At 40.8% G+C, this 14,721-nt stretch overlaps 1 protein-coding gene across 2 annotated transcripts; it reads right to left on the bottom strand.

Annotated features, from left to right (window-relative positions):
• Nucleotides 1-118: 118 nt before the first annotated feature.
• On the bottom strand, nucleotides 119-14,721 carry LOC141780370 (phosphoinositide 3-kinase regulatory subunit 5-like). Of its 2 annotated transcripts, XM_074655562.1 has the most exons (18): nucleotides 14,504-14,721; nucleotides 10,440-10,554; nucleotides 9,794-9,894; nucleotides 9,625-9,693; nucleotides 8,292-8,430; nucleotides 7,957-8,026; nucleotides 7,573-7,753; nucleotides 6,839-7,010; nucleotides 6,646-6,714; nucleotides 5,741-6,543; nucleotides 3,857-3,982; nucleotides 2,407-2,538; nucleotides 2,227-2,320; nucleotides 2,075-2,151; nucleotides 1,888-1,981; nucleotides 1,726-1,808; nucleotides 1,514-1,632; nucleotides 119-724 (listed from the first exon to the last, which is right to left on the bottom strand). In XM_074655562.1, the coding sequence occupies exons 2-18, from the start codon at nucleotides 10,549-10,551 to the stop codon at nucleotides 577-579; spliced, it is 2,589 nt and encodes an 862-aa protein (XP_074511663.1). In that variant the 5' UTR covers nucleotides 10,552-10,554; nucleotides 14,504-14,721; the 3' UTR covers nucleotides 119-576. The 2 variants fall into 2 exon arrangements, with proteins under 2 accessions (XP_074511663.1, XP_074511662.1); XM_074655561.1 differs by lacking the exon at nucleotides 14,504-14,721 and having other exon boundaries at nucleotides 10,440-10,851.

Here is a 14,721-nt window from a genome sequence, read left to right as displayed (position 1 = left end):
TACTGTCAGGTGTTGTTTATTGTGTGAGTGAGAAATGGGTGTGAGCGACTCGTAGGAGGAAGTTAAGGAAAAAACACACTGTCTTACTGTAACTGTGAGAACAAAGAATAGACAGAACTGACCAATTGAGGTATGATTTTATTGTGATTGTGTGACGTATAAAAACACAATGAAACCTATTTTCTGAAAAATGTAAAAAAGAAAAAAAAAATGTTTTCAACGCTATTGCTTCAAAATAAATAGCTTATTTTACAACACTTTTTAAAAAGAAAAAGAAAAAAGGAGTTTTACTCCGTCATGGATCAAGAGAACGTACTCAGTAGTAATCAAGTAATCAGTTTTATGCTACTGACAGCAGATAATTGACACAAGCCCTGCTCTGCAGATTCAGTCACACCCCTTCTTCTAATTACAATGTGACACATCAGCTACAGGACAAACCTGAAATATATGTGGGTTAATGTGTGTGTCAGCCTAATTATGAGTACTGTGTTACTGTTCAGTATCTACATTCTGCAGCCCGCATTGCTTTGGTTTAAACATCAGTGGATTGGTTCAGTGTAGAAAAAAAGTGTGTCAGGGATATGAGGCAGAGAAAGAGGTGATGGGGAGGCAGAGCAGAGAGCAGTAGGAAGGGTGCAGAGGCTGGACTTGGCCAGGTGAGGGCTTGTAGGACCTCCAGTCTGAACTGCTTCCTGGTTTACAGCACAGAGACACCTCACACCTGCAGATACAGAAGGTACATTAGGAGAAATTCAGTGGTGGAAAGTTGATAAGTGCATTCAAATACTGTACTTAAGTATTTGCATTTTATCTTACTTTATACCTCTACTCCACTACATTCCAGATGGAAATATTCTACCTTTTACTTCACTACATTTATTTAAATATGAATATATCAGCTAACAACTATTTGCTATGTAAAGATATAGAGGAGTAATGTCTACCTGAGCAGAATATTAAGTCACTCTCCCTCTGTGTGTGTTGTAATCCGAGCTTCTCCTTGATTTGTTTACATTTTTGCCATGTGAGCGAGCCCCACTGGCTAGCTCACGGACGCCGCTCTGCACTGCTATCATACGGCGGTTACAGCTGATAGCGCCGTTCCGACTGGTGGCGCTATTGCGGAAGCGTAGCACCCACCCTCCGGTTCCCCCCCAGGTTAACACTAGCCCCTTTCACACTGCCTGTTCCAGGCGGGAATGTTGCACCATTATTCTTGCTGTTCTGTATGAAAGGTACAGAGACGCAATGGGGGGACAGGACTTTGGCTAGTTCGCTAATTCACCAAAGTCACACAATAGCACAAACAATCTAACCGATCGAGGCAGCGGTAGACCAGCATGCCCCGTGTTCTGCGAGGTAAAATGACTGTTTTTTTCAATGGAGTCTGGTGGCCTTGGCGAGAGCATAGATGGATAAGACGGCTTCAGTTTCCCGTCATAACGGGTCTGTCTCACGACAAGGTATGATAAAATGATACGATAGTCAGTCAGTGATGATGCTTTTGTACCTGGTGACACTTTGGATGAACTTCTTCTCATCCTGATCCAGACACACAGCGAAAGTTGTCCCACCTTCTCCACCGTTCACCCGCACCGTGTCCACCTTCTCCTCTGATATGGAGATGTGCTGCCAGAGCAGAGAGGAAGAGGAGTGTAAGGAGGGGGGGTTGTTTCAAGGGGTGCAGGAGATTATGTTTAATGTTTAATTTCAATCCTTCACCTGGTTGTATCCCTTTTTAGACTTGGAGCCCTGCCTCTTCAGGACTTCTGTCATTGTCAGCTGCAGACTTTCTATTCTTGAATCTGGACAGAGAAGATTTGATTTGCTTGGACATCACAATGCATTAATTTTACTGGCTACATGACTGACACTGTCACACACCTAGCTGCTCAGGTTTCCTGCAGGCTTTGTGAAGATTTATTGACGTGCAAACCATCTCTGTGTGGGTCCACTGACTCCTCCCGCTGACAGCCACCTGTAATGTAGACGAGGCAGATATAAAAATAGCTGCGGCTGTGTTATGGTTTGCGTTACGGGAAATCTGTCGACGTCAAAGCAGGAAGAATACCTTGTTGTAGTCAACACTTAGTGTTAAAGGGACAGCCTCACGCTCTTCATCAATGCCGAACCTTTTGCTCGCAGAACCTACAAATAGACACACATTAGAATATGTGTTTGTCTAGATGCTGTTGTGGCTGTCTGGGTCAGAGTGTGACTCACCCATGGCCTTAACAGCTCTGGTTCCAGCAGAGTGTCCGAGCTCAAGAGAGTGAATAAACACTTCCGTTCTCTTCTCTCCTCCAGCCAGGGTCAGCTGTGAGGAGGAAGAAACCAAAAAATTATTCAGGTGTTTACTGCAGTGAGAGACTGTGCATGTGTGTGTGTGTGTGCTCCTCTCACCTCGGCCTGGTAAAGCTGCACCAGAACAGGCTGGTCTGCATGTCGACAGTAATAAAGCACCAAGTCAGCCAGCAGGGGAAGACTCTCCACGCTGCCGCTGCTCACTGACTCATCGCCTTCCTTACAGGCTGTCTGCGTCACAGAGAACACTCTTATCAGACAATATAGATTGTGATGAGGGATTTATGTGCACACAGTTACATCATAACTTAGCTTTTAACAATCTAACACCTGGTGTGACATTATTAGAAATATTACGTGTTTTCGGTGTAAAAGAATCACATGATTGTGTCTCTTGCCTGCAACTACATCAGAATAATGTCAAGGACTTTCTTGTGTCATTCTGCCACATAGATGTATTTTTGCATTGGTAACAATTCATTGTAAATAAGTCACAAGTTCCACTTTAAACGTCCAATGTGTAAGATTTGGGGGGATCTATTAGTAGAAATGGAATATAATATTCATAACTATGTGTTCATTAGTGTATAATCACCTGAAACTAAGAATTGTTGTGTTTTAGTTAGCTTAGAATGAGCCCTTCATAGCTTTCTGCAAATTGCAAAATCTGATCTGAGATCTGCAAAAACTTGAAAAAACTCTTGGGAGACCCGCAGTCCGACGACCTATCCTAACCTTGACTATTCAAGATCAATGCCTAACCTTAACCATCTCACAGGAGTTTCCCCCGTCTGCTGGTACCCTTCTAAACACCAACAGCAGGTCCTCTTCTCGGAGTCTACCATGTTGCTCTGCCATGTTTCTACAGTAGCCCAGAACGGACAAATCAAACACTGGCTCTAGAGAGAGCCTTTCACATTTTTATGTGACCTAAAGGCCACCGTAGTTCTCCGACATGCTTGGAAAGGGAGGGGTGAGCAGAGGGGTATTTGCTTGGTTGCAATCTGCAACCTCACCACTAGATGCCACTAAATCCTACACACTGCTCCTTTAAGGGACTGTATGAAAATTATTCGGGTGGGGAGGGGGGCTAAATCTTACATTTAATTTTATAAAATGATATATATATATATAAAAAGACCTTTCACAGTGTTATATCTTATAGTTAATATTTTCTTTCAGTATGATTGAACCAAGCAAATGCAGTGGTTTCAAGCACATTGCGGCTTGAGCATTGCAATCCCCCCCTCCCCAAACCCCTGAATCCACTTAGAAAAATGTACAATAAGCCTCACAAGGTAAGAATGAATCTGGGAAGAGAAAAAGTTAGTAGACCCTTTCCTGCTCTCAAATATTTTTTTTTCTATCCTCCCCCACATACATAACCCTTCCCCTTCTCTAACTCCTCTCACCCTTCTAATAATTTCCATACAGTCCCTAAGAGGAAGTCATTTAGGTGAAGTGAGTCAAAAGTCGTTGTTGTGTCAGCTACTCTCTTGACTTATTATGTGATGCACGGACCAGAGAAAGGTGCCAGTATGGAAGGTACCTGACAAAAGACGTCAGAGGACAGGCTGAGCAGACTGAGGACGTTCCTCTCGTACCAGGGGTCGATCATGCCCAACATCTGGGCTATATCAGTGGTACTGTCCTCCAGCACGCTGCCATTACACTCCTGACAGAATGAAATAATGAAAGGTGTTAATTCCTCAATCAAGGAAATACATAAATAACGTTTCACGTCATTACAGACCGTTTCAACGGAATCGCATTGCCAGGCAACAGCTTGGGTCCATGTTTACTTCACACATACACTGAAACAGGAAATAAACTGGGCCACATTTAGAATATTTAACCTTACAATTGTGAAATGGTCTATAGTTTCCTGTTAGCAGGTCTGTGAAATGACAGTACTATCTCTGCCACTTTCTAATGAGACTTTCTTTATTATATAATTGTGTATTTTATTCACGGGGATCGTGTGGTCACTTCATCTTATGTGATTTCTTTCTTGTATGTTGCATAATGGCCTTGTTTGGCACTTTGTGACTTCTGTCTGTGAAAAGTGCTATATAAATAAATAGAATTTTTTTTTTTTTACTTTATTAAGAGTTATTATTATTAGTTACATTATAAATTCGTCATAGATACGTTTTAAGCTATTCATTAAAACACCTCTTGGGTTGCCAGGTTGTAAAGAATCGATCTGACAGGTGTTTATACTCCTCCAACAGAACACACTTGTTTTTTTTTAGCTCTTTAGTTCATCATGTGGACTCCTCCAATGAACTATTCTGACCTCTGACCTTTTGGAAAAGTGCTGCACAGCATTTGGATTCATTAACAACTTATTCAAATTTGTAGCAACCGTTATTATTAACTTACTAACATGTATTATTACAAAGGACTCCCTAACTTGTGTTGTTTTGTGAGAAACCTGTGACCATCATTAGTATTTATTACACGGCTTTGTTGAATACTCGATTCTGTTTGGTCAATCACGGCGTTCTACGGTCTGTTACTTCTTTGTCGTAGACTGTTGCTATGTATAACAGACCGTTGCTATGGGAGCAGTTCGGACATCGGACTCTGGCGGACCGTTTTTGTGTCAAATTATTGATTTGTTACGTAAGTGGCCGTGTAATAAGCGGGATAATGTAAACCCGACAGGGCGATGCGGTCTTGCTTCGCCCTCTTATATTGATGCAAGACCCCTGCATTGTCAAGTCTGCTGTTATACTGAGAGCAGTTATAACAGCAGACTTGATAGCTTACCCTTTATTAATTACTTTATTAATGACTCAACAGCCAGAGAGATTTTTCACTAGGGATGCACCGATACAGTATCGGTTATTGGGCCGATACCGACTCAAATAGCCGGATCGGGTATCAGTGGCAATGGGGCCGATCTATTAAATTCAGTTCTATGTTTATATACTATATACATTATATACTGGAATTTTAGTTTTGACCAATTTGTTGCTGCTTTAAAAAGGTTTACCATTGAATTGTAATTCCTGTTAATTTTGAAGATCTTTTTACCAAGCTGCCGGTGTATGATTTATTATTTTATTAATAAATAATAATTCAGTAATTTACATCAATTTATTTACTTGTTACACGTTATTTTATACAGTTAAGACAGCAATATTTAAGTCGAGCCTGAACTTGTCCTACACAGAATGATCCCAGTCACTTCCACACAGTGAGGCATACACCTTATTAATTAAACACTGGTATCGGATCATCGGCCGATACCCAAAGCCCAGGTATCGGTATCGGTACTGAAAAAGTCTGATCGGTGCATCCCTATTTTTCACTATCTTGCAATCCAAAAGTTGTTGTAATTAATGTTTTTTATATATATACATATATATGTATGCATATGTATATATACATACAGGTAAAATGCGACAGAGACAGGTATTCTCACCACAGACGCAGCAGCTTTGGTTGAACTTCCTGTCGGCCCTTCAGCCAGTGTGTGTCCTCCTCCTGTGCTTCCTATAGTTCTCCTTTTGGTGGGAACAAAGTAAAACTGCAGTTTGCACGTCTTGGTGAGTCGGGGACATTTACTCTCTTTCTGCTGCAGGTCGCTGTACGCCCTGGCCAGCCTGCCGGCTTCTTTGTCACCTCCAAACACCACCACTTTGACCAAGGTCGGCACCTCTACCACGTCGCCTTCGTCGCAGCTCAGGATCGGCCTCCTGCGGACGCACATGTGCTTCCGGGGGGAAAGAGGATCCGGGGCGGCAGTGGGTGCGTGCAGAGGGTGTTTGAGCTGTGAGACAGTTCTCTGGAAGTCTTTGATAATGTCACTACGGTAGCCCATACTGTGGACACGGCGGCAAATGCTCGGGCTCTTGAAAAGCAAGGAGAAGCGTTCCACGCCTAAGATGGATTTGGACTTCTTTTTGGGTTTCTTTCTAAGCTTTGGTTGGCTGTCAGTGTCCTCGTGTGTTGTCTCTTCACTGAAGTCACTATCAAAGCCTGATGAGCCAGACAGCATGGAGGCAGACCAGCTGGAGGAGAGAGAGTAGTTAGAGTCCCTCGAGGAAGAGGATGCAGTGGAGATACGGTGGTTCAGAAACTCTTGGTCCACTTTGTTTCCCTCCACCTCGTCTTCCTCATCCACACTGGTGTCATTATTATCGTCCTCGTCCATTTCTGTTTTCAGGAAGCAATCTGAAAGTGAGTCCAGGTCGAACTGGCTTGCGAGAATGCCATTCAGAACATCTGCGTGAATGAAGATTGAATGAAAAGAAGATTTGAGAGGTTTTTAAAGACAGATCTCTGGTGAATAACGCGGCTGTGTTTGGAGAGTTGTTGACTAATTACCAAAGTTGTCGTTTTCCCAGGAGCATGTGTGACATTTGGGGAAGGGCAGCGTGAAAGTTTTAACAGCCCCTAAAGAAAGGAGGTCAGGTTAATAAGGAAGCACTATACTGTCTCAGAACAACCTTGAAAAGCAGAAGATTCACTTCACATGTATCTATCTCCACTTTGTTCATGTTTATATTTTCTGTCTTACCAGTATCAGGGCAGCCATCAGCTGGAGCAGGAACAGCGAGGCTCTCTCTGATCCTCTCCATGCTGTGTCGTAGACCTTGTCTAGCAGCGCTGAGATCTGCTGTAGAGGCCGCTGTCTCCATGCGGTCAGTCACTGCCTCCATCAGCTGCTCCAGCTCCTCTGGCTGCTTTGTCTGGAGGAACATTCGGAAGTTACCCCATATACAGTATCTATTTAAGCATCTCTGTGTCGTCGGATAAGTATTATTAAGGGATATTAGCACATTATTTGTCTTTTCACACTTTATACATATATTTTGATATGTCCATTGTCATTTTATAGTTTCAAGTGGGTAGCATGTGACTCTGCTCACCTTTAAATTTGGACACCTGTTCTCACCAAACTACACACCCTGATGAAGACTTGTTGAGTCGAAACGCGTTAGTGGGCGTTATCCATGGTTTAATAAAGGATTTTTTAATTCACAATCAGAGAGCCTCGGATGTTTTCCAGACTGCCGTCCAATACCAAGGACTTCCTGTCAAAGTAAGCTGTATAGTCGCTGTTTTTTTTATCTGTATTTGACTACTTGCCCCATCCTTCAACATTTCCAACACTGTTTTTCCTGACCCAGTGCAGCACTTCCCATTTTTTCTTCACTATCTATGATTAGGAAGTTTGTTTTAGGAAGAAACTAGGTAAAAAAAGAAAAAAAGAAGAGGAATTGTGCATCCCAAATCCCATTGGTTGGTCACCTGCAGGACGGCGTGGAGCCCCTGCATGTCGTGATCGGTGCCCAGAGCGGCCTGAAAGGCGTGCAGGATGAGGACGGTGGTGACTTCTCTGCTGCTGGAGTGCTTGGTGCTGCTCAGCTGCTCCGAGACAGACTGGACCTCTGGAGGGACGTCCTCATCTGGGCTCACTAACAGCACCGTGCTAATAAAATACAGACACACACATACGACATCACATACAAGGAGAGCAATTATGTGAAAGTCCTATGCAAAATGTCCCAAGATCTTAAGTGTTAACTGAAAATAAGGGTGTCATTTTTGAAGTGCCACAAAGATGTTCATGGTGTATGGAAATAGCAGGGATTTTTCACTTGTTTTAATAGCTATTAATAGCTATGAACTTACATGGTTTTGGAGCAGGGAATCTCAGGGGAAATACCCTGCTCTGACCTCACCAGTCTTTGAAATGAAATACCTAAAACAAAAGCACAATTTAGTATCAGTGGGTAAACACTGCCCCCACATGGTCACACTGATACATGAAGAAGGCCTTCACAGGCCTGTCAGATGCACTCAAATACCCCCTCATCAACACCACCAGTCATGTTATAAATGTGACTAATATATACATACAAAAAACATTAACGTACCCCTTGTGTGGAATCACTGGTTTAAAACTATACTTTCCATACTTGAAAGAGAACAGTGAGGTGTCATTGGGCCTCTTTCATTTGTAGTACCTGGTGCTCTGAGCTCCTTCTGGATGATATTCAGCAGGCGTTTACAGGCGGAGCTGCAGGGCTCAGGCCAGGCCAGGAAACTATGGAACAACAGGTAGGCCTCCTGCAGCATGTCACAGTCTGCAGCCACATGTGGAGCCTGAGAAGACACAAGTAACCAAGTTAACCCTCTGAGACCCTCTGAGAAACTAGAAAACCTAAGGAATCCATTGGTACCAACCATGTCATGTTAGCTTGTCAGGAAGGAGGCTAAATAACGCTCCAAATTTAGGCTAAATTTTGGCGAGGAAAAACTGGCATGACCATTTTCAAAGGGGTCCCTTGACCTCTGACCTCAAGATATGTGAATGAAAATGGGTTCTATGGGTACCCACGAGTCTCCCCTTTACAGACATGCCCACTCGATAACTGATAATCACATGCAGTTTGGAGCAAAAACCATGCAGTATTTAGTATGCAGTACAAATGTGTTATTTTCACCTATTCTAAAATGGTGTATTTAAATCTTTTGCATACTGGGGTCCCTAAACAGTCTTGGTATTACACAGATTAGGTATCACTGTAAAGCTGAAACTCTTGTGGATCCAATGAGCCCAATTGTATTCATGTGATGATGTTACTCCCCATACTAGCATTTCATATACTGTAGTGAGACCATTTTTTGAAACTTGACCTCACTGTATAAAATGACCTGTGGTGACCTCTAGAATAATCACAGCCTTATGAAACTCTACAACCACAAACTAGAGACCTAGAGCATTCAGAGGATGGATGGCTTTCATAGCTAGATTGACAATAAGGGGGTTTCTGAGCAGTTTCCAGAACAGAAGTGCACGCAATCCAATCGCCGAAAAAAATTTAATACTTGCAGAAATCTCCAGATGTCAAAAAGTTTTTGATACCAAATCACAGCATGGCTTCTTCTACGGTATTCCTCAAGGTGTCTTAATGTGGTATTTTGGAGGGATTATTGATATTTTTATCAATTCTCGAGTGATAAAAAAAAGATTAAAGTTGGCGACAAATCTTTGTAACAAATCGTATGAACCCAAAAACAACTTATGAGACATAATAGCGCATGGGGATGGCCATCAAATACTTCTATCATAATGTTCTAAGCCCTTATACACTTTCACAACTTATATTTGCCTCTGATTTATGACTAGAACAACTTACCACAGTGCTGAGTTGCATCTCAAATTAATCTTCAGGTTCCCAGCTTTCAGATGATGTACACCACTTCTATGTGACATGTCTTTCTGACCTGCTATATCTAATAAATTGGAAGAGTCTGTGCTTGTTCCTCTCCTGATTATTAATGACACACACTCACTTTAAGGAGGGTTGAAGAGAACAGGAGAGTGAGGGGCACCACCAGCTCATACCGACACTGATCTAGCACCTGTAAAAGATAGAAAAATCATGAATTGAAACACGCTGTCATTCCTCAAAATTAACCTGAACAGTTTGGATGAAAGGATGTCTGTTTTTCAGCTTTTGACCTCCTTTGTTTTCTTCAGTATTTTCTGTAGAAGGATGAGGAAGTTGTGGGGATCTCTCTTCACAAGTTCCTCCAAACACCAGCGGTTCATGCACAGCCCAGCTGGTCAGACAGACAGAAACGCACAACTTATTTCTCCTTTTAGGTTTCACTCTGATAACAGGCTGTAATCACACTATTTAGATACACATGTTCACAACTAATATCTAGAAAGGCGCAGAGTGAAAACAAAAATGATTACGCCACTTTCTCTTGTTATCAAAGATCTAAATTATTTCAGTAAGTCTTTCAAAATTGCATTAACCAAGACGATACTCCTCCATACTGTGTGTCACCACTTTCAATTCCTATTTGTCTCTATAAGAAGGACAATATGTTCCCAAGTGGTTCGCTGGGTGCGTTTTTTGATGATTAAACAGGATAAAAATTTACTTATTGCCTCCGTCATTCAAGTAATATTTCAGTGAAGTTCAACAGCAGCATGTCAGGACATATACAATCTGTTTTAAACATCTGTTTTCACATATCATCTGTACTTATTGCCACATATATTTCTGGTGTAAATTGAGGAACTAATTTATGTTATGCTTTCTGCATTGCTTATGTAATGTGTTACTGTTAAAGGCAGGAATGGGACTGGGTCTTACCGTTCCAGAGTTGTTTGTCAGGCGTGTCGAGACCCAGGCCACAGAGGCAACGCTCGAGGACATGCTGGATACGATCCTCCGTGCACGAGCTCTGCTCCATCTTTGGCATCATCTTCTGCAGAGGCATCGCAGCATCCACAGAAAATAAACCAAAAGGAAGTCCCGAAATAAAAACAAGAATTACAACCTATTATTCTGTTCCGGTAAACCAATATATTATGTCCATTCAGTAGTCCAAACTTCCTGTTATTGCTGTCACCAACACTTTATAATCATTATTGTTCCTCTTAAGAGACAATCAAACCCAATTCAGAGTAACAACAACAAGCAGAGATGAAAAAACAAATGTCCACAGCACACACGTCAAGGGCAGAAAATACAGCTTGTCACTTCCTACTGAAACCAGTGAGTCACAGACTGTGTGAGCGGACCGGAGATGAGTTGGTCGAAAACAGAAGCCACAGTTTCTGCCACTTCTACTTCATTCTTAAATTCAGCTGCTGACACCACATTTCATGACCCAAAGTTGGATGGAAATGAATCTAACTAAAGGGCAACTTCCCATTTGATCCTGATTGGTCGTATTAACAGGCGAAGACGAGTATCTAAGTGTTTTATAGTAAAGACTGTAAAAGTCAGTCAAAATGAAAGAATAATTCAACGATGTAAAAGCAAGAAACCCCGACCGAGTACAACAGTTATGAACAAAATATATTTGGAATTTGCTCAATACAAATCACATGGCACCTGTGGTTAGGGTGCACACGCACTTGATGACAAACAAGTAAAACCACACTGACCACACTATGAAATGGACACTTTTGGAAACAATAACATTTCATTGGGGTAATTAAAGGCCTTTTTCCAAGGCATGGCATGTTTCAATGCCTACTGTGACTAATTTAAAAAGAAGAAAATCAAATAAGACTGCCATAAGACATCCCTCTTGATGAGAAAACAGATTTTCCTCCTGTAGTATATTTGGCTTCCAGGATGTCCATGTGGATACGGAAGCTGCAACTGTGTCCAGCTGTGCCAGATGTGTCACTGTGGTCAGTGTTGAATAATGTGTAGTGACAGGACTGGAAAACTGGGGTCACCTGTGCCCGTCAAAACAGGAAAAAGGCTTCCCGGGAAGCATTGATGCAATGTTGGGATGGAACAGGGGGGGACGAACTGCATCTTACTACTTACTACAGTAGTAGAAATATATATGAGTGTGTGCACAGTATAATAACAGAGCAGTGGTAACCCTTCATTAACACACTCAGTCATGTTCCAAATGTGTTCATTTCAATTGATTTAAAACTGGATAACTGGATGCTATTTAACACTATTAACTCAATAAAAGGAGATTTTGTAACAATATTTTACAAAATATTTTATATGTATATGATTTAAATATTTCTCCTTACAATTTAGCTGTCAGTGTTTGGTTGGTTGGTTGGTCAAGTTTGCACTTGCAACTTATTTGTTAGCTGTAGCAGCTATGTTTCAACCATTTATCCATTACTTTAAGGTAACTAATTCAACTGTTTATCCATTACTTTAAGCTAGCTATTAGCTGTTTATCAGTAATTTTAAGGTAACGAATCCAACTGTTTATCCATCACTTTAAAGGTCCCATATTGTAAAAAGTGACATTCTCATGGCTTTTATATTATAAAGCAGGTTTAAGTTCTTTATAAATACTGTAAAAGTATCGAAACGCTTAATCCACAGAGAAATACACATAGCCCGTATTCAGAAACTGAGCTTTTGAAACAAGCCGTCAGGATTTCTGTCCATTTGTAATGTCACAAATCTACAATATTTAGACCATTTCAAAGTTTTAAACGTAAACATTCTAAATGGGTCCCAGTTTATTTCCTGTTGCAGTGGATGTGAATGACATCAGCTAACAGGAAGTAAACATGGACCCAAGCTGTTTCCTAGCAGCGGAATTATGTTACAATTCAATCGAAATATAGTAAAACAGAGCGTTCAAGACAGAGGGTAAATACAGGTATATTCAAGCCGACAGTATGAGGAAAATAAAGTCTTTTTTAAACATTAAAGTATATAAACATGTTCTAGTAGAAACCCAAAATACAAGTAAGAACCTAAAAATGAGCATGATATGGGTCCTTTAAGCTAATTATGTCAACTGTTTATTACTTTAAGCTAACGTTAACTATTTCAACTGCACATTTCTATTTAGCTAACTTAGCAAGCTAATGTAACTGTTTCAACTTTTTATCCATTACTGTAAGCTAACGTAAACTATTTCAACTGTTTCAATACAGTTACAGTTTTCAATTCAACACTTTATCTAACTTATTCATTGTGTTTAGCTACAATTTCAACGGTTTAGCTAGCTTACTATTCCTCTTCTCTAATGCTTAACGTTGGTATTCTCTGCTTACTTGCTAACGTTATAGTTTCCACATACTCTCAGTTGCAATATGTGGTGTCCAGCTGAGTTAATATGTGGATTTATTTCCTTTATCTTTATCTTTATCTTTTATTCGGATCTCCATTAGCTGTGGCTGAAGCCCAGCTATTCTTCCTGGAGTCCACTTAAATCACTTTGAACTGTTATGCTACATTTCAGTACACAATCACATTTCAATCTTTACCAACAATGACCACAACATCAAAAGCGACAGCAACAAAACACAACAATATTCAAGACACAACCCAACACACAACACAGGACCTAGGTTCAAGTTAATACTATTCAAAGAGTATAGAGGTAAATATGATTCATTAGTGGTTGGACCATAGCCTATAGCATATTATGTCAAAATACAAAAACACACAAAACAGAACAAGCAACAACTTCTTTTACCAAAAATATTAACAGGATTTTGTATTTATCCAACTTTAAACTTTTTTTTTTTTTTTAAAGTTATTTTTTATCATTTTATTGACAGGACAGTGGATAGAGTTTTGGAAAGGGGGGAGAGAGAGAGAGATAACATGCGTAAAGGGCCACAGGCCGGATTCGAACCCGGGCCACCGCAGCTAGGACTGAGTCTTTGCCATATATGGGCGCCCGCTCTACCAACAGAGCTAACCAGGTGCCCCCATTAAACCTTATATGATTTGATGTTAGCTAAATATCAGCAGACACAGAGAGTTGTTCAGCTAGGAGATGTTTTTTCAATCATAAAAAAACTGCAGAAGTAACTTGCCCCCGGCTGGGAATCACTGTAGTAGATTAATGTTAACTTTAGTATAGAAATGTCAGGGTTTATCTCATGACAGGCTATAAAGTGATGATATTCAGCCAAAACAGTTGCACCAGTCTAACAGTAAAATAACTTTAAGCTCCTGAACAACAAAGCATGAAATGACTACATGCACATACACCATACAGTAAACCATGAAGACAAGCATTATGTGCAGCAGCTCTGTGCTCTGAACTACCTGCATATCCAGCTGCTGCAACCAAGCCAATTCAATCAATTGTCCACTGAGGAAGCAGGTGTTAACTCCATTGTGTTGTCAGGGTATATTGTTCAGCCCTGCTATGCAAACTTGACTGCAAAAAACACTGAGCTCTGCTGGGGCCTCTTTAAACATAAAGATTATTTAATGTTGCTTTAATGCGCAAAGATAAGACATAAGATAGGGGAATAAGAGATGACACTGCCAGATGTAGCCTATACAGCTGCCCTCTACAAGATAAAGACAGCTTCAATATATTTATCACTTTATCTTTCAATAAAGAAAAACATGAAATAGTGAGACTAAATAATCTATTAAATACTTTGCAAAAACAAACTTTAAGCTGTATAATTCTGCATGCACTGATAATGCTTCAGCAGCTTTGAAACGAAGGGGAACAGGAAATCTGCAGAGCTTGAACAACACTTTGCAGTTAGATCTGATGGAAGTTGTGCAACAGAGGCTTGTTCCTACTCGAGAGAGTGAGTATATGACATGGTAAAACAAATAAGAAATGGCTCATCTGTTCAACCTTAGACATGCATGGGACATAATGATACAGATACATACTGTAAACATGTTAGAGCATAAAAAGAGATTAAAAATGAAGGAGTAAGAGACATAAGTCTTACCTATCTACTGCAGTTATCAGTGTCCTAGATCATCCCAGATTAGATCACAGCTGAACCACAGCAGCAGCGGAGGGTAGAAATACAGAGACCACATCCTCCTGTGTTGGTGCTTTTCAAAAATAGACCCTCTTGACTGGAGAGTCAGAGAGCATGTGCTGCAAAACAGGAACTGAATGAGTTTTTAGGCTGAGGTGGTTTTCATACTGTAAGCCAATCTA

Source organism: Sebastes fasciatus, chromosome 13 (assembly GCF_043250625.1).
Source record: "Sebastes fasciatus isolate fSebFas1 chromosome 13, fSebFas1.pri, whole genome shotgun sequence".
Lineage (NCBI taxonomy): Eukaryota > Metazoa > Chordata > Actinopteri > Perciformes > Sebastidae > Sebastes > Sebastes fasciatus.
Note: the sequence above shows the minus strand (reverse complement) of the source record. Positions and strands in the feature narration are given on the sequence as shown.

Bases quoted from the DNA above. Each gene is read 5' to 3' on its own strand.
- LOC141780370 (XM_074655561.1), bottom strand. From the start codon at position 10,566: ATGCCTCTGCAGAAGATGATGCCAAAGATGGAGCAGAGCTCGTGCACG. The intron at 2,152-2,226 runs GTGAGTCACACT...GTCTATTTGTAG, and splicing joins CAGAGCTGTTAAGGCCATGG to GTTCTGCGAGCAAAAGGTTC. The intron at 1,633-1,725 runs GTGAAGGATTGA...CTGCTCTGGCAG, and splicing joins CTAAAAAGGGATACAACCAG to CACATCTCCATATCAGAGGA.